At 46.9% G+C, this 27,548-nt stretch overlaps 2 protein-coding genes across 3 annotated transcripts in view; both read right to left on the bottom strand.

The window, feature by feature from the left end:
• Positions 1–398: 398 nt before the first annotated feature.
• Positions 399–14,753, bottom strand: Opalin (oligodendrocytic myelin paranodal and inner loop protein). The gene is made up of 6 exons (XM_021218561.1): positions 14,674–14,753; positions 9,802–9,837; positions 7,552–7,587; positions 5,414–5,533; positions 3,215–3,271; positions 399–958 (listed from the first exon to the last, which is right to left on the bottom strand). Exons 1-6 carry the CDS (start codon positions 14,674–14,676, stop codon positions 782–784), a joined length of 429 nt encoding a protein of 142 aa, XP_021074220.1. The 5' UTR covers positions 14,677–14,753; the 3' UTR covers positions 399–781.
• A 3,930-nt stretch (positions 14,754–18,683) lies between these two features.
• Tll2 (tolloid like 2) overlaps positions 18,684–27,548 on the bottom strand; it is a 121,521-nt gene continuing 112,656 nt past the window's right edge. Inside the window, exons 19-21 of one of the 2 annotated variants that reach the window (XM_021206754.2) lie at positions 25,906–26,119; positions 23,439–23,689; positions 18,684–21,979 (exon numbers count right to left, since the gene is read on the bottom strand). In XM_021206754.2, coding sequence (XP_021062413.1) covers positions 21,845–21,979; positions 23,439–23,689; positions 25,906–26,119 — 600 coding nt within the window. In that variant the 3' untranslated portion in view covers positions 18,684–21,844. The remainder of the gene's footprint in view (positions 21,980–23,438; positions 23,690–25,905; positions 26,120–27,548) is intronic. The other variant, XM_021206762.2, reaches the window with a different exon arrangement.

Raw genomic sequence — 27,548 nt, forward strand, 5'->3', positions numbered from 1 at the left:
TAAGGAGGGGGATTGATATCTCTAGTGTCTACTAAGTGGAAATCACTTCCTTTATTCCTTTTGTAATTTTTCCAATGGCCAAATGAAGCACAGAATGTTCTTCCCTCTTTTATAAAACACAAAACAGGCTTGGGGAGGGTAGGTGAGCTCATCAGACTTCTCAAAGTGCTCAGCAGCATGTCTGACTAGGGAGTGCATAGCTCATTCTCAGCTGTATGACACAAATCAGCCACATGCTTCCTTGTGTCAGGGCATGTACAGCTCCATGTACGGCTCTGTGTGAGCTTTATCCTGAGATATTCAAAAGGAAGAAATGGCTTCTGTCACATGTCTTCTGTTAAGTTTTATGCATGTCCTAACTTGTGCCAAGCTGGTCTTGGTCAATGCACCCCCAAAAAGCCAACTCTCAACGCTTTATTATTTTGTTTAATGATAACATTTGGAGCAGGTAGAGGAGAAGGTAGGACACTCAGAAGCCAAGCCATTTCCCAGAGGCAGACTTCTCTAGATTCAGAAACAGGACATACGGGGTCATCTGGATGCATAAGCAACTCACCTGGGCTGCCTCGCTGATTACCCTGCAAGGTCTGAGATCGAATGAACCTGACTGCAGCCATCCCCTAAAAGCACAAGGCAACCAGATGTGTCCTGGATCTATCAATGAAATTGATGTGGAATGAGAGGCAGCTGGCTCCTCACCTCTCCCAGCTTGAACCCTGAGCACAGGTTCCAGGTTTTCAGCCCCGACCCAGCTCTGGGTCTACTCCCTGATACGGTGACATCATTCTAGGCTCAGTCTGGGTACAAGCCACCAAAGTCCTCTTCTTCTCTCCATTTCTTCAGGAGGACGGTAGGTGTCCGGCAGGGGCTCCTCACTTCCCGAGACAGTCTTCACATATATGTGCCCTTCTTGGCTGCCCCGTGGGTTCATTTCATGTGTGGGTGACCGCCTAGGATTCTTGAGAACACAACAGATTTTTTTTTTTAATGATACAGTAGAGACTCCAGCTTCTCGCTAAGTTGAACTCAAACAGCCATATTGATCCTTGAATGGGAACAGCAAAATTCAGACCAAACATTTGAAACAATGGTTGGCAAGATAGTGGTCATTGGGAGAGTAAAGACACTGAACCTTAAGGGGCAGGAAATGAGTGATAGTTGCCTGAGCTTGTTGTCTTCAAGGGGTTTTCAGGCCACACAATACCCTCTGGCTAATTATTGCTGGCAGACCATCTCCATCTTTTAATTTTTAATCTATTCGAGTCTATATTCAGAAAGTGTTGTTCTGTGGGCTTTTATAAAGTTGGGTATTGCTCTTGCAGCCAACCAGACTCTCTCTGCCTTATGAGTGAGAGCTACTTAGGCTATTTATATCTAACATGATCATTGATCTGGGTGGGTTCAAGTCCACTCTCTTGCTTCTCTTTATCACTGTCCTATGTGTTCACTTCTTATTGGTCTTCTCGTGCTTTGTTCCCTATAAGCTTTAGAACCTTACTATGTTTACTGAAAATGTGTTGAGATTTATATCATAAATATATTTATTTTAATTTAAAATTGTCTATGTGTATGGATGTTCTGCCTAAATGCACACGCCTGGTATCCGAGGAGGTCAGAAGACCGCAGATGTCCTAGAATTCGAATAATAGGCTGGTGTGAGCTGTTATGAGGGCTTGGAAACTGAATCCAGCTCTTCTGAAAAAGCACTTATGACTGCTGAGCCGTTCTCTAGCTCCACAATTACACTGATTATAGGGATACTAAAAGTACCAGGAATTTGTGGCGGCTGACAGCTTTATGCTGCTGAGTCCAGGACCACAGATATATCCGTCATGACTTAGCTATTGTTGAATGTCTTCTACTAAGTTTTATTATTTCCATGATAGGATTAGACATTTGATCAGATTTATTCTTTAGCATTCTATGTATTTTATTACCACTGTAAAGTAGGATTTCATAAAATTCCTTTTGCTAACTGGTAGCTATTGATATTAAGAAATACATATTGCTTTTGAAGTTTTTTCAGTGCTGGAAATCAAACCTAGGCCTTTGCTCACACAAGGTGGGTACTATACCTCAAAGCTAAATCCTGTGTATTGTTTTTATATACAATAAACATATTTGACTATTTTCTAAGTCCAATAATTTACTTCTAGATTATTAAGTTTTTCTATGTTGACAGCCATATATCATGTACAAATTATAATTTTACTTCTTCCTTTTCAATGTTATATTTACTTTATATATACTTATATTTGTATATATATATATATATATATATATATATGTTTATATATGTGTTATATTTGATTACATTTCCTTTCAGTGTTACATTTTCCTGTCCCATTGTATAGGTTAGGACCTAAAGTCCAGTGCTGAATGCAAGTGATGTACACTCTTGATTCACTTCTGATCTTCAAGTCATATTCCCTTGGGTGTCCCTTTTCAAGTTATGATCCTGTTCTAGCTTGGCTTTGAAAGTCCACGTCCAGGGCTGGGGAGAAACGATGCTGGCTAGCACGTGTAAGGATCTGAGTTCGAATCCCAAGTGCCCACATCAAAGCCACACAAAGTACAAGCACCTGCAGTCCCAGCGCTCTCGGGGAGTTGGGAGGCAGAGCCAGGAGATTCCCCGGAAGCTGGTGGGCAGCATCAGCAGAGGAGAACAACAAAGGGACCCTTCTTAAGCCAGGTGGGTGGGAAGGGCTGACACCCGAAGTTATCCTCTCACTTCCTCTCACATTCCATAGTATAAATACCCAAACACAAGCGTGTGCACACACATACACTGTGTATACACTAAACAAACAAGTAAAATTGCTTTATCACAAGTGACTAATCTTTCAACAAAACCCCATTTTTTTCTTATGAAGATAGCCACATATCTGTTTCTTTGTCCATTAAATAAATTATATTAAGTCGATTTCCTTTTTCTGCTGTTGCTATATTTTCAGGACTGGGCACAGAACCCAGTGACTTCTGTGTGCTAGGTCAGCACTTTACCATAAGCGACATCCAACCCCCGATTTTCCAATGGTAAGTCAGCTTTGAACTCCTGTCTGGTCAGTAGACACACTGAACACCTCCGTTGTGCTTCCACCCATTTGGTTGACCTCCCTGCCAGAAGGTCTCGCCTTTGCACAAGCGCACACTTAACCCTTTACCGTACTACACTTTCAGTCACGCGCGGGGAATCATAATGAAAAGTGCTTACCTCGGATATTTTGGGATTGTCATAGAGTTCTGAAATTTCACATGGTATCTCAGTCTCCTAAAATGGTTAAAAATAAATACATAAATAAATAATAAATAAGTATATGTATGTATGTATGTATGTGAAGGGCCATAGCTGTAACCATTCAAATCCTTGTGTTTTAAACCACTGTGCACATCAGAGTTGCCAGAAGCCTTTAAAACAAAACAACCACATATAAAAGAGCCCACCTCGAGCAAAACGGACAGAGAGACTTAAGAAGCATCAGTCTGGGGCTGGTATCGGGACGAAGCGAGCTGGAGCAGACAGGAAACCAGACTGGCCGTGAGTTGACAACTGGGTCCTCCCTGCTCTACTTCCACAATAATGTATGTGTAGTTACAGCAGTCCCCCTGTGCACTCGCAGTGGTTTCAGGTGCCAGCCACCAATGGGGACCTTAAGACGTTAATGGAAATTTCAGAAACCAAAGGTTCTAAATGCCATCTTGAACAGTGTGGCAAAGCCTTGAGCCACCCTACCTCATCCTACCCCTTACTCAGTGCCTCCATGTTATGTACGCTTCCTGCCTGTGAGAGCTGACAGAGAGGTCAAGAGACTTCATTCACATTTATTGTTCTAGTTTAAGTCATTCCCTTTTACTATTAATTATGGATGACAATCTATCAGAGTGAATAATGAATTGCTATCATAGTTTTGTGTGTGTAGTACTTGTCGGGTTCAGTAAAGTTCAGAGTGTTGAGTGACCACCAGATGGCTTTGACTACTAGATGACCCTCTGTGAATGATGTGCAGGGGAATATATATATATATATATATATATATATATATATATATATATATAATAAAAGTATGTGTTGGGTTAGGAGTGCAGCTCAGTGGTAGAGTACACAGAAATACATGAGAAATCCTGGACTTGATCCCCACTACTGCAAATAATCAAACCAAGCAGCCCCCCAAATGCTTTTGGAATAATGACACATTCTGTCACCAGAAATTCATTCATTCATTCATTCATTTTCGTTTTTATGTGTTTGAGTTCTACCTGCATGTATGTCTGTATGACACATACTTGGGGAAGGCAAAAGACTGTGTTAGCTGTGAGCCACCGTGGAGGTGCTCGGAACAGAACCCCACTTCCCAGAAGACCAATTAGTGTTCTTAACCTCTGAGCCATCTCTCCATCACCAGAGATTCCTGATTTAAAGAGCACCACTGAAAGTGAAACTATTGCCTAAATAAATAATGCCACCACTGCCCACTGCCCACTCCTTAACGTGCATCTGGTTTACAGCTTGTAGTACCCATTCTGTAATTACAGTTATTGTCCATTGTCTCTGGCCATCCTTACACTGTTCCCACCTCTCAAAATAGGGAACGCCTATACTTATTGCTAGATTTCATTATTGTTGTCTGTGGTGCTGGAGTTGAATTCTATACCCTTGCATATTTTAGGCAAACACTGTATCTCGTGCTACACCCCCAGCCTGAGAGGGGAGTTTCATGACACCTTTTATAGAGCTGAACTAGCCAAGGCATAGAATATGTTTAGTCACCTGTCCAGGTTCACATAAATCATACAATTCAGAGCCTGGATTAGAAGCCAGGCCTTCTATCTCCCTATGTTAATATCTACCAATAAAACAGCCATGATTGTTCATAAATAGAGAATGAAATGAGAACCCAGAAACCATTTGATACAGGTATATCGTACTGTGAAGCCTTGTTGAGTAAGATGTCAGGGATGCATGCACATCCTCTTGTAGGTAAGTCATGCCCATTTAGACACAGGAGTGGGCAAGGCTTATGCTCCTCCCATATACACGTCATCCCTCTTTGTCTCTTGTTTTCCCTCATGTTCTTACCATATGTCTTGTGCCCTTTTCCTCCCTCGGTATAGATGGTACCCCACTGCACAGACATGTTTGCATGGTATCAGTCATCTCCGTCCATTCCTATTTTTTTGCCACCCCAAATGTCATCTTATTGCCAGAGATTTGCTCAAGTAACCAGGGAGTTATTTCCAAATCAGCTCTGCCCAAACCTACTGACAAAGGACATCACAGAGCAGAAATAGTTACTGACTTGTCCTCAGAAACAACACAGGTTCTGAGCTCTGACATGCTGATGCCAGACAGAGGCCAGTGGACTGGGGTACCGACTCAAGCTACTCATTCACGCGCAAAGAAGCCAGTAATCACCTCTATGGGCTCATCGACAGTTCTTCTTCGCTGGATCAAGGTAAACAGCAAAGCCACCAGCAGGGCTGTGGCCAGCAGGGATGGGATTCCAGCTGCCAGTCCAATAGAGGGACCACAGTCCTGCCAGAGAGAAAACTGAGTCAGAAAAGTCCAGATTCTTCAAGAATAGAGGCTACAGCAGGCATTGTAGCACACGCCTTTAATCCCAGCCTTCAGGAGGCAGAGGCAAGCAAATCTCTGTGAGTTTGAGGCTGGTCTGGTCTACAAAGCAAGCCCAGGACAGTCAGGGCTGGTTACACTGAGAAACCCTGTCTCAACAAACAAAACAAAATAGAGGACATATTCAGTGATTAAAATAAATAAACAAAAAGATGCATGGGCCCTGACTGCATTGAAAAAATGAAATATTTCAAAAGATATCTGTACTGTATATGCCTGGTGACTTGCTCTCCTAGTACCTAACTATGTAGTTTAAGCTCATTTGGATTGCTGATCATGTGCTAAAACAAGGGACAACTGATTCAAACAGGAGTCTCAGTGAACAGAAGCACTAACTATCCTAACTACTCAGAACCACAGTTAAATGCCATGTGTCACAATCGCCTTCAGCCTGAAAAAGTCAAAGCTTTTTTTTTTTTTTTCAGTACTGTGGAGAGTGGTTAATGTAGAGATTTACAAGTAGCCAAAGTGCAGAGAGCACACGTCTGTGGAGTGCTCCGTTGTGACTGGGATTTCTATATTTTATCTCCTCCCCTGAGGCTCAAGGAATGTTTCAGAAGAGTGGGGAGAAAAGGTAGAAGGGCCAGAAGTCGAGAGACACGAGGGAAAATCAGTGTCTTACACTCAAGACTGGAGCATTCCACACACGAGCTCATGGCAACTGTGTTGTGTTGTCTGCACAAGATCAAGCTACTCAACAGTCTAGCAGAGCTCGGGGCGGGCCCATGGGCTCCCACAGCTGGCTGAGGAGATGCTGCGGTTAATGGCTTTCAGCAGAGGGAGAGCCAGCTTTCTCAAGAGGTTTGGTCCCTGGTAGGTCAGCCATACTCCAGTGGTTGACACCAAAATTATGCACACACATCGACACGAATTGGACTTAACAGTTATTAAAAAAAATTAAAAGGACATGAAGTTTCCAGAGGTGTGGAGGGGAATTTAAGGGGAGCTGAAGTTGAGAATGGGGTATGAATGTATTGAAATGCATTGTGTGCATGCACAAAATTCTAAAAGAACAATTAAAAAGTTATATTAAAAAGAATAACCTAGATAGAGAAACAAAAAGTCAGCGTTGTCAGCACATCCTATGTCATCTGTTGTTATTTTGAAAGCATTCATATTGCACGCACGACCCAGCTTTCAAGTGCCCACTGTGGTTTGAGTGGTAACAGACATGCTGGTAGCACCACAAGGTTTCAGGGTTGCAGCATTTTCTGGAAACACTAAAGACGATGTGCAAATTCCTCTAAACATGCTGCGAACGCGAAAGTGTGAAAATCTGTGTCACAAATACACAGAATAAGTTCTGTTTGCAGAATGTCATTTCACACATAAAACCGATGCTCAGACCAAGACGTAGAAGGCTCTCCACCCCTTACTTGTGACCACCATCCCGAAGTCTATCCCAGTAGATGTGCCTGGTCTGGTTTCCAATACTCAGATGCAAACATAGCTATGGACTCTTCTATCCCTGGCCGCTTTTCTCCATGCTCTGTGAATTTGCTTGAGTATGTGTGTGTGTTTGCTTGCTTGCATTTTACTTACTTATCTATTTAATGTGCATGTATGTGCACCTTATGCATGCAGGAGCCTTCGGAGGTCAGAAGCGTGCATAAGACCCTCAAGAGCTACGTTACAGGGAGCTGGGAGCTACCATGTGGGGGCTGGGAACTGAACAGGGATCTTAGGTAAGTGTTCTTCACTGCTAAGCCATCTCTCTAGCCTCAGGCCTGTAGTTTCAGTCTCTCTGTTGTTTTTGAGCAGGGGTGGTCACAGGAATAATTATTGAGTCTAGTTCTGGGTTTGAGGACAACTCACAAGTCAAACTTTAATCCTCACAATGAATGCAAGAGATGGGGGGGGGAAGCACTGTACCCTCGTGTGATGAGTGACAGAACCAAGGCTTGGACATGGACACTTACTGTGGCTTTGGCACTCGTGACAACTGGAGAGGAAGTCTGTGTGAAAGGAGAATATGCTATATAAGAAAACAAAATCTGTTGAGCACACGTCACGCAAAGCATCCCATTCACCATGAAGTCAAAGTCCTGAAGAACACCTTCCTTCTAACCGATTAACAGCAGCCACTACCAACGGAGCCTTGTGTGGCTGCTTCCCCAATAAGAACCAGAGTGAAATTAGGCTTCATGGAAAACAAATTCCAAAAATCAAGTGACACTGTCACTATCGACCGGGTGAATCACCAGAGCACATCCTACATCTCCTGTCTCTAGCCTTCATGCTGGGGCCAGCACACTTTAGCCCGCTTGTCCCCACTGGGAGAAAATACAAACGGCAGTAAGCCTTTATAAAGAAGCCTCTTAAGGAAGCCGTGTCTGCTTCCCAACACACAGTACAGCGAGCGGCATCTGCAGACCATCCATGCGCCTGGGTTGTGCCCACACTGAAAGGCACTTGACATCATTCTGGTTGACATCTCAGCTTGAGGAAGGAGAGGTGCTACCCGTCACTCCCGTCTGAGGTAGTTCAAGTACATCTCTGGGAGCAAAGCATTACACGAGCAACTGTGTACCCTGTTACATGGACTCACCCTGGGGCCTCAGTGGTAAGGTACTGGCCCATAGTGCATGGGATTCCTGTCATGATAAATGGGGATAGAATGACTGCAGGACGGAGGCTTACTCTGCCTGCAGCGGCGAAGAAGTTGCAGGGCCATACCTGGCTTCACCAGCTAAAACAGGGTAAGCAGTGGTTAAGGGTTCAGTGATTAAGCTTTAGGACCAGAGTTCAGATCCCCAGAACCTATGTAAATGTCGGGTGAGAGTCATGACCTTCCATAATTTCAGGTTCAGAAGGCAGAGAAGGGAATTCCTAGAGCAAGCGGGATAGCAAGACTAGCCATGACCATACCAACGAGCTCTGGGTTCGATTGAGAGACCTTGCTTGCATCGATGAATAAGATTGAAGAGTCGTGGAGGATGGTTCCTAACATCAACCACGAACTCCACATGCACACACATGTGTGTATATACACACACACATGCGAAACATGTGTACCACATATACAGACATGAAAATGGAAAAGAAAAATATTTAAAGAGGGTTTTTTAGGGATCGCATGAGCACCACAGTCATGACCTTATGTCATTCCTTTAAAGCATTTGCAGCACTAGTCAGGTCTTTTAAATTTTAATTTTGTTTATTTATTTTTATTCAATCCTCTCAGTGGCCTTGGTGACTTGGACCTTTTAGGTTTTTAAGGATGATTTACTTGGATTTGTTAGGGCAAAATTAAAAATTTTTCAGGCATAGTGAGTTACACACCTTTAATTTTAGTATTCAGAAGGCAGAGAGATCTTGAGTTCAAGACTATCTTGAGCTCCAGGCAAGATTCAGGCCCAATCATTCCCTTTCCACACTCCACACTAAGGAACTAATCTCAAATACAGATGCAGCCAGATATGGTAGCACATGTCTGTTATCCTCGCCCTAGGAGGTGGACGCATTGTAGGCTCAGGGCCAATCAGATCTACACTAGCAACTCTTGTCTCAAACAAAGAAACTATAAACAAGTTTCATCTATAATGATGTCCATCACACAGTTATTCTCATCTGGAACGCATTGTATAAACAAGCCACTTGAAGACTCTCGTGTGACTATCCTCTCTTGTGGTTGTAAATACTGATGGAAAATATTTAAGGCACAGAATTATGCATAGAGTAAGAGCACGCAGAAGGAAGAGCAAGTCCGAGTATGTGTCAAGTCAGACAGCAGGGGGCGCTGCTGCATCTAAAGTCCTCAGAGAGCGCTGCTGCTGCGCGGAAAGTCAGACAGCAGGGGTCGTTCGTTACCCCAGTGTTTTCTGCTGATGGGAGTTTAGGGATTTGATTTTCTTTTTCAAAATGTACGTTGATACTTTTTGTTATTGCTGCTGTTTAAAAACCCACAGGGTGGAAAGAGAGAACTGGCTCACCCCAGTAAGTTGTCTTGGTTTCTATACACATATCATGGCGGCACATACACACACACACACACACACACACACACACACACCAGAGAGGGAGGGAGTAATTTAAATTAAAACAAACATTGCTCAACACAGACTACACTTTCTATTCAGTGCACGTGAGGCAGGATTCTGGAGTCCCACTCTAAGTCCTTTGACCTTTGCTGACTTGCCTGGAGACAGGAGTCTAACTACTCTACTCACCGTATTCGATGGCAGTGTAAAGTTCAGTGAAAAACTCTGTAAGAGAGAAAAAGAACATCAAAACTCCCAGGAATGGTTAGCAACCTCCCGAACCACTGCCTCCGAGCCACAGCAAGCTGGGGAAAGATGTACCGGACCCAGAGATGTGCTCCACAGGCGCCTCTCAGTTCCCAATCTCAGAACAGCCCGTACAGGAGCCTGGGGTGGTGGCGAGTTCCCCAGCCAGAATAGCCTGAGGAGTTCATCAAGGCACTGGAAATTGACTTTTCCCAAGAATTGTGAGAATTTAGAAGTACTCAGTAGAGTAGATCAGCTCCTCCAAGTGGAATTGTTTAAGCCCTGATTATTAACCACCTTACTTGGAAGGTTAGCCAGAGAGAGATGCGGCTGGGGCCGGTGTGGGGATGTGGAGGTGGAGGAGGAGAGGGCGCAGTTAGAGATGAGGCGCTGGCTCTAAACTGAACCAATCAGGGTAGCAGAGAGTTAAACTTAACCCAGTTCTCCTGGGATTCATTCTGCACCTGGCTTACCCTTCCCAATTGTGCACGATCAATATATAAATTTTCTGCCACCCCGCCCTCACCCCAGGCATACCAAATTTCATACAAATGCCTCTTATTAGGATCAGGTCCTGCCAAGGTCTCTGGGGGAACCTTTTTGCTCCCCCACCCGCCACCGTCCCTCCCCATCATTCCAGTTTGGACTGATTGGCACATATTTTTCTAACAATATCAATTCCCTTCCCTGCTATTGGGAGTAACGGGGTGGACCCTGCCATGGCTTAGCCAAGGGCTTTCCCTGGCCGTTTCTTCTTTCTACCTTCTGGACTTTCATCTGTCCTTATTCCTGGTTCCTGGCTGAGGCCTCCTCTAGTCCCATCTCCTGGCACACACACACACACACACACACACACACACCCCGCCTCCTGCTTCCCAGCTCTTGATCGTCCCCCTCAACATCCCAAGACTGGATCTGTTACTCAATCAGCAAACATTTGCTGATTTTTTTTATTAGGTATTTTCTTCATTTACATTTCAAATGCTATCCCAAAAGTTCCCTATACCCTCCCCCCACCCTGCTCCCCTACCCACCCACTCCCACTTCTTGGCCCTGGCATTCCCCTGTACTGGGGCATATAAAGTTTGCAAGCCTAGGAGCCTCTCTTCCCAATGATGGCTGACTAGGCCATCCTAAATTTTTATAATAAATATTTTCTGACAATAAAAATATGGCATTGGGGGCAGAGAGATGGCTCAACAGGTAAAAGCACTTGTCACACAAGCCTAGTGATCTGGGTTCTGTCCCCGGGACCCACACAAAGGTGGAAGGAGAGACCCAACTCCACAAAGTTGTTCTCTAACCCACACACACCTGACAAGGCACGAGAACACCGCTCCCCTGACTAACAAGTTTTGATTAAAAAATGGAAATAATGAAAAAGGTTAAAGTATCCCAAAGAACATAGGAGGCCTGAAGTGCCCCAGAGTGCACAGGAGAGGGGAGAGTGGCCAGGGGCTCATGAGAAGTCACGGCATGTGAGAACAGTTTCAGCTCCTCTCTGAAAACAGGCATCTTGTTCTGGTCCTGAGTCCAGACCAGAGAGCTCCAGGCCAGGTTCCGGTCACAGAACCCCACAAGTGCAAATCCAAGAAAACCCACTCACCTGTGGGCTGGAAGTCACATGGGCTAAAGAATGGGAACCTCCCAACTCCACCCTAAAGATCAGATCCTTTATAAAGATGGCCCCCCCAGCACATACAACACAACGGTGACTTTGCCCACTGTTCCGCCACTCAGTAACAGAAAGCACACTTTCCCTTCACAGGGGAGGCCCAAGTATGGCAATGAGTCATCACACAGCTAAGTCAGCTGTCATCAGAACCACCGGAGTCCTCTGGTGACATCTCCCTAACAATCCACAGGGGGTCCGTTGCCACACCTCAGTTTCTGCAAGTCAATCAACAAACTTCTGGCCTGTTAGAGCCATCCAGGGTGGCACCTGGGACTCTCAGGTCAGGGCCTCCAAATGCTGCCCTTGATGCTGTTGCTACCCAAGCCCACAGGTGCCCAGGGACACTTGCTGATCGCCATGGCTATGCAGCTGTCCAGACTCAGCTCATCAGCAGTGATGTCAGGAGGCCACAGACAAAGCTTCCTTTGGAGGACATGGAAGAGAAAGGCTGCAAACAAGTGGGACTTTGCCTGTGTTGTTTATCGACATTCGGGTGACGAAGGTTTTGGCCAATTTCAGAAAGACTCATATTTTCTAGAAACAGTGTTGTGCTGTCATGGAGAGGAAAAGATGGCACAGAGCCCTCTAGAGATGCAGCTGGCAGGAGCGAGTGGTGCTGAGGCAACCCTGGGCTCTGGGCCACCTGATCTGGGTGTGGATACAGCACCCTGACACTTTGAAGTTGGAGAAGACACACTTTCGGGTCTCCATATCCCCACAGCCCTTCTATCCTGTCAGGCTCAGTTTTTCCATCCTGGGAATGGGTACTGCTCATCCTGCTCAAGTTCTAGGGAAAACCCAAGGGACACATTGTCTGTGGCAGCTCCTTCCAGCTCACGTGATGTCATGTTCTAGCACAGAGTTGGCACGGGAAGCCACGGAGTAGGTGCCCGTCAGGTGGAATTGTTAGCATCAAGAACACATGCATAGTAAAGACACCAAGTCTATCAGTGTCACGGCTATAGAATGTTTCTGAGGGCCCTTGTGTTGGGGTTTGGCCTTTTGCTATGTATGTAAGCTAACTATTGGTCCCCAAGGCCTGGATGCTCCCAGGGATAAGAGAACTGCACATAGACAAAGTAATGCTATGTGACCTTTCTTCTTAATTTAAAACTATTGGTTGAATAAAGATGCTAACAGCCTATAGCTGGACAGAATAGAGCTAGGTGAGGTTTCAGTTCCTGGAGGGAGGCGAGGGAGGGTCAGAGGAGGATGGGGAGAAAGGGAGAGAAGATGGAAAGGAGAGAAGACCCATGGAATAGGTGAGTCATGGAAACATGGCCGTGAGGGCTGGCCACATGGAGTCAGGAATGGCCAGATGGACTATGACAAGTTATATCCTGGGGGTATTGGTAGGGAAGTAGACATTATAGAATAGAGGGTAGATTTCTGCTGATTAAGCCTTATTATAAATATAAAATTTGACTGTCTTTTATCTGGGAACTGAATAATCAAAGGTGGGGTAGAAACTCCGATTTGAGATTAGATTTTTTTACTACAACACCTTTGGCCTCTTCTGTGGCTGAATATCCCTCACGAGTTCACTACTAATGAAGAGAAAGAGAGTGACAGCCATGGATACTGTCCTGATGGCTTCCCATGGGGCAACGCTATTATCCCCGAAGGCCAGGTGAGCAAACCTAGCCCAAGGTGAGTTCCTGCCAGAGGTCAGTGGTAAATGCCAGGTTAGCTTTCAGGTCTTCCTAACTCCTGTGACTTCCCACCTCTTCTCTTTAAATCCCGTGTGAGGTCTGCCATAGTTGCTTACAGCATACGTCCTTCATCATAATGTCCTCCAGGGCTGTGGCAAACCTCGGCATCTCCTCAGTGAAGGCTGAATAATATTCAGCCAGAAACGTTTTATGCACACATATTTATGCACACACATATATATTGAATATATTCAATATAAATATTCTACATTTATACATATACATATATAGAATATATTTAATATAAGTACTCCATATTTATACACACACATGTATTTAATACATTTAATATAAGCACTCCATATTTATACACACACATATATACTGAATATATTTAATATAAGTACTCTAGTTGCTCATCCACTGTGAGTCACCTGAGTTTTTATTAGGGAAGTTCACAGATTTTTGTGGCATTGAACCAGAAATGCTCTAGTACATAAGCCACCGCAGTGGCTCAGACTGACTCTGAGACTATTAATGAGAGAATCAATCCCTTATCACAACCCATCTAGGACACCCTGCTGAAACAAAATCTAATTTCCAGGATTGGGGCACTAAATAAGTGTGATTTGGCAAGAGTTTGACTTCTATATTATTTTTTACTTTGTGTTATTTCTCCTAGAATAAGTAGAAAAAATAATTAGGACTTATAAACTAGTGTTTATAATCAAAGCCATCCTAATTTTTGAATTGTATATAATATATTTATTATGTTATATACATTCTTTTATGCTATTGTACATAAGGCCATTTTCATATAAGTATATAATGTACTTTAAGCACACCCCTGCACCTCTATTATCCTTCCCTTTCACCATATATAGTTAATGCATAGGTATTGGTTGGTACATAGATAGATAGATGATTTTGTGTATCTATAATGTCTAAAGCCTGCACAAAGAAAAAGGCCTCCTGATTTAGCAAACTTCCCTGGCCAAGTCACAACCAGATACACATCACACAAGTCACAACCAGATACACATCACACACATCAGTAAGAAAAGGTGGCGTCCACACTGCTGAGAAAGCAGCAGGCCCAAGACTGAACGAGGGCGTATGAGATCGCTGAACGAGGGCGTATGAGATCGCTGACCCGAACCCAAAGCTTCTTTCTACCAGAAGTCGTAGAAAGCTAAAACCCCTCTCCTGTGTCCCCATGGTGGGAAGAAGAGCTTCGCATCAAGCAAAAGGTGACGCCAGCACATATTGGATGAGAATTTTTTTAATTAATATTTATCACCTAGGAAAATAATTAAAAACCAAACTCCAAGACTGAGGTAATAATATAGTAAGTTATATAAAGTATATATGTATATGTATAGCATATAGTAAATTACATACATTGACCTGGGAGAGTTGAGCCTTAAAGTCTTGGAATTGGTCTACCGTGAGAGAAAGGCTAGGCTGAGAAAAGATGCTAAGTCTTACCATTTCTGACAGGCCCCCTTGGCAGGCTTCTCTCTCACTGGCACTGCAGGTCCTTGTCTCTCATTTGTAGGGCACCAGCTGGGAGCGATGGGGAGGCAGGGCTAGCGGTACTCCCAGGAAATCCCTCACCACACCATGTATGGTCAGGGGAGTAGCCAGGCCCGCAGCAGATGAGCTTCCCCTGCTCCCTGCATGCGGCTGGAGTCTTCCTTCTCGGTGTCTTTATTTTCCGTCCTTTTTACTTTGCAGCAAAGAAGCCACAAGCTGGCCTGAGCGCTCGGAGCTCTAGCAGCTGCAGCTCACTAGAAACAGTGGGTGACTGGGCTGAAGAGGTGGCCAGTAGTCCAGATCACACACTACTCTTGCGGAGGTCCAGAGTTCAGTTCCAACCATTCCCTTTGGACAACTCACAACAGCCTGTGACTACAGTCCCAAGGGACCCTACACGTCCTTCTGACCTCTGTGGACACAGTCACACTGCCCAGAGTGTGCTGGGGAGAGGAGTGTAGAACAAGAAGACTGGGGTGAACTGCTCCATCCCCCGGTGGTCAGGCGTCACACTAGTCACATCCCTAGCCATGGCGTGGGCAACATGACATCCGTATTAGCACAAGAAATGGCTGCATGAAGGTGCTGAGGCTGCTCTGCGAGAGGCAGGGTTGTGGCTTCCACAGTGAACAGCATGCCCAGCAGTCCCTGGCCAGACCCCAGGACAGGTTTGGCTTCCAGCCCTCGAGTCTCGCATGAGTGCAAGTCTCCTAGAACTGAGGCTTCTTTCAATAATTTATGATTTCTTTTTTTATATTTTCCTTATTTACATTTCAAATGTTATCCCTTTTCCTGGTTTCCCCTCTGAAAACCCCCTGTCCCCCCCCTCCCCCTGCTCACCAACCCACCCACTCCTGTTTCCTGGTCCTGGCAGTCCCCTATACTGGGACATGAAGCCTTCACAGGACCAAGGGCTTCTCCTCCCATTGATGTCCAACAAGGCCATCCTCTGCTACATATGTGGCTGGAGCCATGAGTCCCTCCATGTGTACTCTTTGGTTGGTGGTTTAGTCCCAGGGAGCTCTGGGGGTACTGGTTGGTTCTTATTGTTGTTCCTCCTATGGGGCTGCGAACCCCTTCAGCTCCCTGTGCTCCGTGCAATGGTTGGCTGAGAGCATCCACCTCTGTATTTGTCAGGCACTGGCAGAGCCTCTCGGGAGCCTCTTAAGGTAGTGAGTTGTAGGGCTGGAGAGACAGTCCAGTCAGTAGTGCGCCTGCCTAGCAGTGAAGGGAGGGAAGAGGGTACAGAGGAGTGATTCCTACGTCCCTGGAACTCACTGACCAGCCCGCCAAGCTGAATTGACGAGCTCCAGACTCATTCATTGAGAGACTCCGTCTCAAAACCTAAGGTGCAGAGAGATAGAGGAAGATAGAGGAAGCCACCTCATATCAGCACTGACCTAGCCCTCCACACACGCACAGAGACACACACACTCATGCACGCATGCGCACGCGCGCATGTGCATGTGCACATACGCAAGCATGTACACCATGTGTACACCAGCACATAGAAATAGTGAATGACAAAAAAAAAAAAAGAATTACAGAAAATAGCTGGGTCAGTTAATAAAAACCACCAAGAGAAGAGAGGTAAAGAGAGGCGGGGCACAGAACCGTAGGCTTGGCATGGGTGCTGACTTCTGCTTGGTGTGCACTCAGAATCACAGGCTGGTGTGAACACAGGCACAGACTGCAGGCTGGGTGTGCACACAGGGCAGTTTGATGTCACACCAGAAGGGACCTGGAATGCCTTCAATTGGGTGAGCTTTTTATCTGCCTGTATCCCTAAATCCCATGGGGGCCTAGAAAATTTTCCAGTGTCAAGGTTTACCTTCAGAGACTCTGATTCAAATGACCAGAATGTGTCAGGGTGCTTCCTGGATGCCAGTGAATCGTCGGTAGCGCCAGACACTGTTGTCACCAGTCAGAGTGCAAGGCATTGGATCCCTTTACTGAATGTGACCTATGTGACCTCTCTCTGGGGGCTTCCACTTCCCAAAACAACAGTGAGTGTCTAAAGTAAAACTACTGATGTCTAGAAGTCACAGTCAACATAGCGAAACCATAACATAAAGTCACAGTTGCCTCTGTAGGAAGTGAACGAGTTTACCCAGCTTCCATCTCTGAATCTGTAGATTGGACGGTTAATCAACACAGCCATTCCAAGCCAGGCTGCTAAATTTTCTTGCAAGACATAGTACTATAGGTGGACCCAAGAACTTTACCATCAGCCAAGCAAAGAACCATGTCCTGTGTCCTGTGTCCTGGCTATGGATGCACAAGGCCACTCAGGTCCTTCCTGGCTCTTTTCACAAGGTACTTACCGATTCCCAACTCTGCCTCTCATGGGCACACCATGTCTTCAGAAGGATGGTTGGCACCTTTAGTTAAGTGGTGACTAAGCAGCTTGCATAGGTGTTATTGCCCGGATGTAGTGGCGCATGCAGAGAAGTCAGGGGACCAGGCTCTGTGAGACAACAGCTGCTCCTGAGGCTTCTTGGACAGTCCCCTGAGTGTGACCTTAGGAAAGTATGCTGCAAAATGTCTCACCCCTTTGCCAACTGATCAAGACTCTGGTTCTCGAAGGAGGAAGCGCTTGGTCTGGAGTGAGCCACATCAAGGAAGATGGCTTCGGGGTCCCTCCAGTGCTCAGAAGGGGATTTGCAGAATGCACTTGGAAGTGTTGAGCCAAGGAAAGGGGCTGTGTGAGGCAAAGAGACTCCCCTCCTCTGGGAGTACAGATGCCCCACACTGTATAATGCATAACCCAACAGCCTTACTGTAAATTACAAACAGCGTGAGTAAAAAATTAATGGAACATGCCCAACCTCCCAAACCCCCAGCTTGGTAACAATATCATAGTGTCATTTTGCCGACACTTGTGACCACATGGTGCCATGAGAGAGTATCTTACCACATACTGCTTACCTAGTCAAAAAATGAACATTAAAAATTTGAAAGCATGGTTTCTACTAAATGCATATCATTTTCACACCATTGTAAGGTCCCCCCAACCCCCCACAAAACGCTTAGTACAACCATTGTAAGTTCGTGGCTTTCTGTATTGGGCCGGAGAAGCACCTCCTTAGAAGCAGCAGAAGGAATGTCCTTAGTGAGGTTGGGGACTTGAACTCTGATTCTCCGATCATTTACATTTTTCCACTATTTAAATGTGGACACTCCTAGTCAGACCAATGGCTGCCTAAATGCTGGCCCTGACCAAATGCAGGCTGACTAGATTGAGAGAATTTCAGATGCTGGGTGTCTTATAAACAACAGGGTGAGTTATATATATGTTTGTGGTACCTGTCAAGCCCAAGATCAAGGTCCCAGCAGTGCTGGTGTGATAAGGGTCCATGTCTGGTTCAGGGACAGCCATGTCATTGCTTTGTTCTCACATGGTGGATGGGGAAAGGGACGTCTCACTTCTCAAAGGTTCATCCCCTAAAACCATCACACTGGGGCCAGGATTTCACTGTATTCCTGTGTGGAACAAAAAATATTATTGCAGTGGACTGGTTCCGATTTTTCCAATGTTTCTCTAAAACGTCGGTGATGGAGGTTGGAGAGATGGCTCAGAAGCGACAAGCATTTGCTGTTCTTGAAGAGGATCTGGGTTCAGTTCCCAGCACCCTCAAGGTGACTCATAATTGCCTGTAGTTCCAGTTGGAGGGGGTCCTAAGCCTTCTGACCTCTGAGGGTACTGGGCACAGATGTGTACGCAAACACTCATACAAACACAAAAAATGTAAATACTTCTTTTTTTTGTTTTCTTGAGACAGGGTTTTTCTGTGTTGCCCTGGCTGTCCTGGAACTCACTCTGTAGACCAGGCTGGCCTAGAACTCAGAAATCCACCTGCCTCTGCCTCCCAAGTGCTGGGATTAGAGGCATGCACCACCACTATATTTTTTTAAAGGCCAGTGTTGTCTGAATTAGTAACACAAACACGGAACACAGCACCAAATCCACATTCTTTAATGAAACCATCATTTTCAAACAAGGGTTACCAGCTCCCCATGTTCTTGCCAACGGACATTTTACACGAAATGTAAAGTTACTCAAAATAAAAATACCTTTATATTTATAGATAACACTTTTCCATTAAAAAAAAAAAAAAGAACATTTTTGGATATTCGGGGTTGCCGATTGGAACCTTGATCACAATCTGCAAAGCAAACTTTGAAAAACATCTGTGGGTGCTAAGGGGCCGTCTCTTCCCAGACTGTGTGAGCAATACCAAGAACCGTGCAGAGCAACGGGGCAAAACTGGCAGCATGGTCCTATGCAGATTTGCTGGTGAACTGTGTTTAAAGAATTATTTAAACAGACTGGGCAATTTGTGAATGCCACGGCTGTGTAGAGGGAAATTCTGATAAAGATACTTTAGAGAAAATAGTGAATCCATACGCAGCCTGGCTTCAGCTGTTTGAAGAGGTTTTCCCATCCTGGGGTCAGGTCCTACTTTCTGCTGACTCAGAATAGAATTACATCAGGCAGGAGACCCGAGCTCCAAGCTCTTCCTTACGTCATTTGTCCCAGAGGCAGTTTTTAGATCTTAGAACTCTATGACCCCCCCCCAGGCCTGGTCCCACATAAAGTGTAAATCTAAGAGCTAACCTCGAGCCCCTCTATCCATCCACAGCTGACATTTCCAGAGGCCACTGAGCAGTTGGAAGGGCCAAAGCAGACCCCTGTGTCTGTTGGTGGAGTGGTCCTCTATCCTTGGAAGCCAGCCTGTGGTTCCTTGAGGGCCTGTGTCATGTGTGAATCCCTGTGGGTGTTGGCTTCCAGAGGGGGGCCCTCAAGCAGCCCTTGTTGAATCTGAGCCTGTCTTCTGGGAATATGTCATTCACAGGCCTAAATAAGAGCTTTCATAAGAGCCCTATTGTTGTAAGCTGGCCTCTGCTAAAGCTGTGTGCTTCTGAAAACATTCACTCTAAAAAGAATTATCAGTGTGTCACCAGGGTGACAAATGCTGAAACCAACCCTGATTCTCCCCAGCTCCTATTTTCCATGGGATTTGCCAATCTTAGTTACATTTCTAAAGGTTAAAAATACAGAATTTTTATCTGTGTGCATTGAGATGGGTGACAGATACCTAATGCATCCTGACGTCCATTCCACCCTTGCCAGACAAGATGAGGCAAAAATAAAAGCTAATCACACGTACACACATGCACATGCACACATGCACACACATGTGTGCACACACACATGCACACGCACACACATGCACACACACGTACACACACACACCACACACACACACACACACACACATCAGAGATGTGGAATCTACCCCAGTGGGCTGAGGGGACAAGAACCATGGCATAAGCTGTCTCTTTTGCCATATGAAGCCAGCAATCAGGACATGATGGAGTCTGAAGCTTACAGTCCAGAGCCAAGAGAAGAGAGAAGAGGTCTCGGTTTTGAAGGGAGAGGCATAGGGTCTGGGGCCAGCACCAGAGTCTGAAGATAAGCCACAGTCAGTGGGTTGGCACTGTCGCGATGCCCTGTTAAGGCATTGATAACTGACCCTTACATACACACATAGATACATATATACAGACATATATTATTAATAATAATAATACTTGGATGTATTTCTCTCTCTTATTTCATCTCCTTCTAGTTCTCGCTCCCAGCACTTATTTCAATTGGATGTCATCCTCTGATGGGGATACTGTGATTTTTTTTTTTTAAAAGTAGAAACTTTAGCTTTCATATATGCTTCGTTTAAAGTGACAGTCCATCACATAGGGATTCTGGTGCTTGGGAGCTAAACCATCTCTAACAACAACAGTCTCCTGTGCTGCTGCCCTGCATTTGCCACCAACCCAACAGGACTTGCAGTTAGTTAATGTAAACATTATTTTAAAAGTATTCCAACATAAATGCTCTTAGAAAGCTAACGTACCACAGCTTTTAGCTCATAATGCCCAGAGATGCCTTAACGAAATGCCATTCAAAACTACCTCACTATTTCAATTATACCTTGAGGTGCTAAAATTATGTAAACATCACCTTTAACACGCCGCTAGAGCAAGTGCAGGGTGCTGAGAATTTTGAGTGCAAGAGGGTGACTGGGTCCCGGTTAACCCCAGCAAAGCCATCCATGCACTCTAACCTGTCCGGTTACATGAGTCATGCCACAGACCACCTTGTTCCAGAGATGATGGCTCTTGGAATTACTAGTTTTCTCCTAGTGAGACCTGAATTGGCCCTGAGATGACGTGGCACGTCTCACAGATGCTGTTTGAACTGGCTGTCCAGGGGCTGAGGTTTGCCAGAGCAGGTGCCTTTACAGCTGGGAGGTTCCTGGAAGCCCATGGGAACCCCAGCCCAGGTGACATCATCTTCTAAGCCTCTGAGCAGAAGAGGAATATTTGGTGAAGCTAGGAGGCGGCGTCTCAGCAACCTGGGGGTGCTCACCAGCGAATGTTCTGCCGGGAGTGACCGTGGGTTCTCCTTTCTGAATGGGGGCTGATGATAGGGGCTGCCCAGAGGTGGCAAGGACAATCAGGGACAGAGGAAAATGCTCAAGGTCTTCCAGCGCCATTATGTGGTTCCCAGGTTGAGCCTCCTCTCTGTGCCCTGGGATGCCCACGGCCTCGGGTGTCTTGATTGGCTTGACTCTGCACAGAAGCATTCAGCCACACCTGTGAGTATCAGCGTAGCCGCTGCCACTCTATAATCCTCCATGCCCAGTACTGTCAGAAGGCAGCCAAGTCACCAGCATGGGCTCATGCCATCTATGGAAGCCGATCCAGAGTTGAGAAAGAGGCAGCCTTTTTGCCCTAAGCTGGCCTTTTGCCCCAGGCTGGCCTTTGGACCCATAGGAGCAAAGCTTAGAGACAAATGCGAAGAAGCACATCTCGTTTGGTCACTAACATCAAATTTTGACCTCCTCCAGAAGCTGCGACTGATAACGCCACGGCCAGAACCAACTGCTCCTCTCCCTCCTCCCGTTGGCCAAAGGCATGTACTGTCATCCAGGTATAGAGTTTCAAGAATGTAGTTTGGGTTTTTTGTTGTGAAGAAAAACACTGTACACAGGAGGCTGCTTGCTCACAAGTGTTTAAAACACCCTCAGTCTCTCTCTGTCTTTCCAGAACTGAGCCACTACTTCCTCATGTGCAAGGCATCTTGGAACTTAGTGCTGGTGTACCGGGCGTGGAAGCCTTTCTTGTTGATAGTGTCGTCCGTGTGGAAACGGATCATCAGCGAGTCTCCTGCAGAGTAGATTTCCTCTAATGGCTGAGGAAAAGAAAAGGGAAGGCTGAATTTTAGGTCAGTTGGTTATTGTCGGGATTCGAGGCGGGTGTGGTGGTGCCTAAGGCTGGCCATAGCTGCCACGAGATCACCAGATGCTCTGACAGGCATCCGAACAGGCTTCTTCTCCAAGGAAGACGCCCTGGGCCCTGCTTTTACAAAGCTGAGCCTAGACACATAGCATGGTCAGCAGCTATTGTCTGTCAGGACACGGGTGGGCCAGGTACTGTGCTGGCCACATCCAGATCTCATGCAATGCAAACCTCACAAGCATTTAATGAGGCAAGCTCCACTTTACACATTCCATTAAGGCATCAGGATCACACAGGGGCAGCAGGACCCACTCGGGTCTTTCTGATTGTGAAGTTTGTACCGTGGATCTCTGGACTTCTAACACTGTGTTGTATCTGGGAAACCTGGAAGGAAGACCCGCACTCGGGTCTACATTCTACTGTGGCCAGCAAATGGGTGGAACTGCTACATTTGTCAGGCGGCCTCTGCCAGGTCATCTGCAAGGTGGAAGCCAGACGCCAAGGCCACAGCCTGCCAGATCCTAGGGATGCCAAATAGGGCTTCCCAATAATTATGCTCTCTAAGGGGCTCCCTCAAAGGGAGGTCTCATTTGCTTGTTCTTTTTTGGGGGGAGGACAAAGACAGACAGAAGGATAACCATTCAAAGACACAAATCCTGGGCTGGGTGTCTGTTTTGCACTAGGAGCAGTGGTGACTCAGGCAATAGCAATGGAGCATGCGTGATTGGCAAAGACAATGGTTGAAGCCCAGGGTGGATAATGTGGTGTGGCTGGAGAGGAGCCAGGACATTGGTCTCACTGGTCCCTAGATGCCCACTGAGCACAGGCTATATGTCCAGCCTGAGTCAGGTGCCCAGGATACAGAGAGCCCAGGAAGTGGGCCATCAGAGGACAATAATGACCTTGACATTGTGTTTATACCAAGAATGATTTGTAATCTTCAAAGGTTTTTGCTTAGAATAAGAATTGTAAATAAGCCTTTAATCCCAGCACTTGGAAGGGAGAGGCGGGTGGATCTGTGCGAGTGTTAAGTCTAGCCTGGTTTGCAGAGTGAGTTCCAGGACAGCCAGGGCTACCCAGAGAAACCTTGTCTTGAAAAACAACAACAACAACAACAACAAAGAATTATGAATATAGGGAATATATACAGATATATTGAATTCATAAAGCCCAAATAAAAATTAAGGGGAGTACTCTTTTGAAGAACAGGGACAAAGGCAAAAGAATAAAGTCCCCTTTGCTGATAAGACACCTGGGTGCCTCCTGACCTGTCTCGGGGCATTCCCCTTTTCTCTCTGCCCCAGGTAAACAGGCTCCTGGCGGAGGCTCACAGTGGTGGGACTAGCTAGGACTCCAGCTCAAGTATGATTCTTCATGAGTCCAGAGGTGGCCTGGACATCCCTCAGACTCACCCCTGAGCCACAGAAGCGGCCGAGCCTGGGTGCCGAGCTGTCGTACCCATCATAAGCCTCCATGAAGTCGTAGCCGCAGTCAGCTTCCTCCTCAACCTCAAAGGTCCGGAATATCAGCTCCACACCATAACCGTCTTCTGCCACTATCACCCAGTCACAGTGGGCCTGGCTCGGGTAGTTGTTGTCCCCAAACTGGGCATGGGAATAGAGCTCTTTGGTCTGTACTTCAGCCTTCAGCCTGCCCCCACACTCTGCAGCAGACAGAGAACAAAGGCTCACCCTCTGCCCAGGCACCCAGAGTCTAGACATCAGCCCATTACGTCCCAGATAGGCAACCTCACCATCCTACTGTATGAGGAGCAAGCAGAGGCCAGTGGGCACAGGGCAGGGTTCCCTGGAACATCCAAATTGGCCCTTACATCCCCAAGAATGCTGCTGGCGAAGACTAGCTGCTGCCCTCTCTCTCCCCTCCAATCAAGAAAAGGAGCCAAGGAGAGGGTTGCCTGACCGTGTGCAGGGATGTGGCTGATCTGACTACTCCAAGCCTTGGAGGGACTGGAAGCAGAAAGGGCGCCTCACTAGCTCCCGGGTATACTGTAATTTGTGGTGCCTGCCAGCAGAGGGCGATAAAAGCATATCAGAACTGCAACTGAGCCCAGCAACAGGGAAACCTTCATCTCTACCAAAAGGGACTACACTGTGGGGTTGGGAGTGGGGTGGGTGGAGAGGAGGAGTCTAGAGGGGATTCAGTGTTACTCTTGGTGTAGATTGTGGACAATTTTGGTTCTTAACATCCCATCTGGAGTTGGTGACCAGGGCAGTCCTGGTGACCAACTTGAGTCCTTATTTCTGTCTTTACTTCATGACTTTACTTCATGACTTTACCTGACTTTCAACTCATGAGACATAAAATAAACACAAGAAGGCAAGATGACTTCTTCTCTACCTGCTGTACCAGCACCAGCACCCCACCACCCCAGCACCCCTCCACCCCAGCACCCTTCCATCCCTCTACCCCATCACCCTACCTCCCTTCCCCCCACCACTACCCCACCACTCCAGCACCCCTCCACCCCTCCCCCTCTCTACCTCTCCACCCCAGCACCCAGTGACCTGTCACTTTGTAACTGAATTTGACCACTGGCAACATTCAGGTCAGAGGGAAGTTAGGTAATTTGCACCCAGAACCCCCAGGCCTTTCTTCCGTTTGCCCTCTGGGTTAGGGTGACTACAGCCTTGTGGTTCTCAAACCTTGTCCTGTCCCTTTGGGGTGTCCCCCACACTCTGCACGCCCTGCTGTAAACAGTGCCTATATTAAATTCTGCAGCTGTGTCCCAAGATTGCCCCAACTCCCCAGAGCCCCTGCATTTGTCTTACTTTGCTCTGTGTGCCTGCATGCATGTGTAGCATGTGCTTGCAGTGTCTGTGGAGGCCAGAAGAGGGTATTGGCTCTCCTGAAACTGGAGTTACAATTGTAAGCTTCCAGGCGGGTGCTGGGAATTGAACCCAGGTTCTCTGCAAGAGCAGCCAGTGCTCTTAAGCACTGCATCGTCTTTCTGACCCAGAGCTGCCCTGTCTGAAGGGACAAGAAGGTGAAGTCCGTCCTCAGTGGCCTTAAACTCCTGTGGAGGAAGCATAGACCCTTAAGAGGCTAGAGAGGGCCTCATGAAGTGTGGGTTGTCTGGCCCGGCAGGGAAATCTAGCCTGATTAGACATGGGGGCTGCCATTTTGTAAGCTCTGAGCCCTGTTTTCTGGCTCTGACTTAAGGGAGTGGGACGGAGTTAGGGGAAAGGGAGTAATTAAAAAGAGCCGCGGTGGGAAAGGGGGCTGCTAAAAAGAATGGCAGTGTCCCACAATCATGAACTCCTGCTCAAAACCACAGACAAAAGCCTCATGTTCTTGGGCAGCCTCTGGCTGTGCCACAGTTAAATGCCAGGATCAAAGGGCCTACATCCTCCACAGGGCTAAGGCTGAAGTGGCAGAGTGGAGTGTCCTTTCCTATTGGCCTTCTTATATTGAACAGTGTAGACAAGTTAGAAGCACACACATTTTCTTCCAAAGGACCCGGCAGAGCACTGACTTTTGGAGTGCCGGGGGAAAAATGACAAGAAAAAGCAACCTTTTCCAGAAGTGGCCCTTCGAGAATAGAATGGCTGCTCTCAATTCCCTTCAGTTTTCAGACCTTTGCACTTCACAGGCCAACAAAATGGCACAGTTTAAAAGGGAGAAACAGAGGAGGGAAAGAGGAAGATGGGGTGAGGGAGGGGAGACAACGACGGCCCCACAGCACCACCAGAGCGTTGCCCACATCTAGTTTTGTCAAGTAAAGACATCAGAGGAGAGCAGCCCTTCAGCCTGCCGCGGCTGTGGACTCTTCTTTTAACCAGGATGTTTGAGCGTGCGTGCGGCTCCCTCGCCCTTCCTGAGCCTTCGAGGCGCTCAGCCTGAAGCCACCAGCCCCCGCACCTGTGCTGTGCACAGCCTGGAAGCCTTTCCGCTGCACCGAGGCATCCGAGTAAAACCTGAGGAACAGGCTGCTGCCTGTCGCCACCACTGGATCCGGCTTCTTGTTGCCGCAGAAGCGGCCGAGGATGGGGGCCAAGCTGTCCGTGCCGTCGTACAGTTCCAGGTGGTCGTAGGCACATTCCTGATGCTGTTCAACCTCAAACTCACTGAATGTCTGGGGAGGGGAGAGCAGAAAGTGAGGCAAGGATCCGGCATTGAGAAGGGAGGGGACAGGGAGGGGAGGGACATCCAGGGCCTGGAGGGGTCTTTCTATCAGCTTCCTTGGGGTGCCCACCATTGCTGTGATGGTATGACATCCAGTCCCAGAGCCAGATGCCCCGATTTACTTCTTCCTGCCCTTCCTCTAATGCTAGGAGCCAGTTAGTACTGAGCACTCACCCAAGCTGGCAGCTGTGTTACAGGCTTTACAAATGTCCCCTCATCCAGTCCTTGCAACCCTGTCCTGGGCACAACCCCTCAAGAAGACATCAGCTGGCATGGCCAGCGTCCTCCCTGGCAGAGAAGGTATGTAACCCAGGACCTGTGGCTTCAGAGGTGTTGCTGTTAGCCTGTGCCCATTGCTGTACACTTGAAATCCTGGGGGCTTTGAGCAGGGCCACACTGTTTTGCCCTCAAAGTGGCTGACATGTGTTGGGAGTTTTTCCCATCCCAGTAAATGATGAAAATTTTCTCATTTAAATTCTAATGAGGTTATGAAGATCTATTATTATCCCAAGTGAGCAGAAGAAGAAACCGAGTCACAAAGACGCTAATTGGCTTGCTTAAGTCTGTTCAGCTGGAGTAAGAATTGAACACGACCCAGAGCTGACTTTCTCCAGGTCACACTGTTCACAGTAATCAGATTCTGCTGCCTCCTTTTGTCCCTGTCCTTCCATCAGAGACTGTCCCCAGTTGTCAGCCCAAGGAACTGAACAGTTTCCAGCCATATATAGCTCGTTGGGTGCTGGGTAGGTGCCTGACTGACTGACAGCTTGCTTGTGATGTCCTAGTGATCAGGGGGTGTTAGGTGAAGGGTGGATGGGGACGGAGTGGGAAGGGGGACAATGTTGTGTGCAGGACATCATTCTATAGGAACAAAGGGCAGAGTTCCGTCCGCATGCTCACCAACCATTTTCAAGGGAAGTGTCTTTTCTCGAATAATTCTTGTATGCAGATCCCTCAGATGGAGGCTTCCCACCTGGCAGATTTTGAGGTCCCACCCCCAGGGAAGGCTGTTCCTCATGCCTGTCAGGAAAGGGCATTGCGGAACAACAGAGCATCTTTCCAGCAGATGGCAGTCTAGGGCAAAGCTGGCCTTTCAAAGGCACTCCTAACACCCTCATCCAGATTCTACTCTGTTCTGAGGGACTCCGGGCAGAAGAAAGCAGTTTCTACCTTGGCAGCACTCATCATGCACAGGAGGAGCCCAAGGGGCATGTCCCATGGCTTGGGGTCCCTTCTGTACCCAGGATGCCTTGGGAGCCTGTCAATTTATCCTCACACAGCAGGAAACACCCTGACATTAATACCTACATTATCATCTATTATCACCCTGTTTTCCTCTGCTCCCTTCCTTCCTCCCTGCGTTTTTTCAGTCTGTCATT

Source organism: Mus pahari, chromosome 1, assembly GCF_900095145.1.
Source record: "Mus pahari chromosome 1, PAHARI_EIJ_v1.1, whole genome shotgun sequence".
Lineage (NCBI taxonomy): Eukaryota > Metazoa > Chordata > Mammalia > Rodentia > Muridae > Mus > Mus pahari.

What these genes read in the sequence shown, in the direction of transcription:
- Opalin (XM_021218561.1), bottom strand. An exon ending in TCACGAGTGCCAAAGCCACA is followed by an intron (nt 5,534 to 7,551) that starts GTAAGTGTCCAT and finishes TCTCTCTGGCAG; the next exon opens with GACTGTGGTCCCTCTATTGG. An exon ending in ACAATCCCAAAATATCCGAG is followed by an intron (nt 959 to 3,214) that starts GTAAGCACTTTT and finishes TGTGTTCTCAAG; the next exon opens with AATCCTAGGCGGTCACCCAC.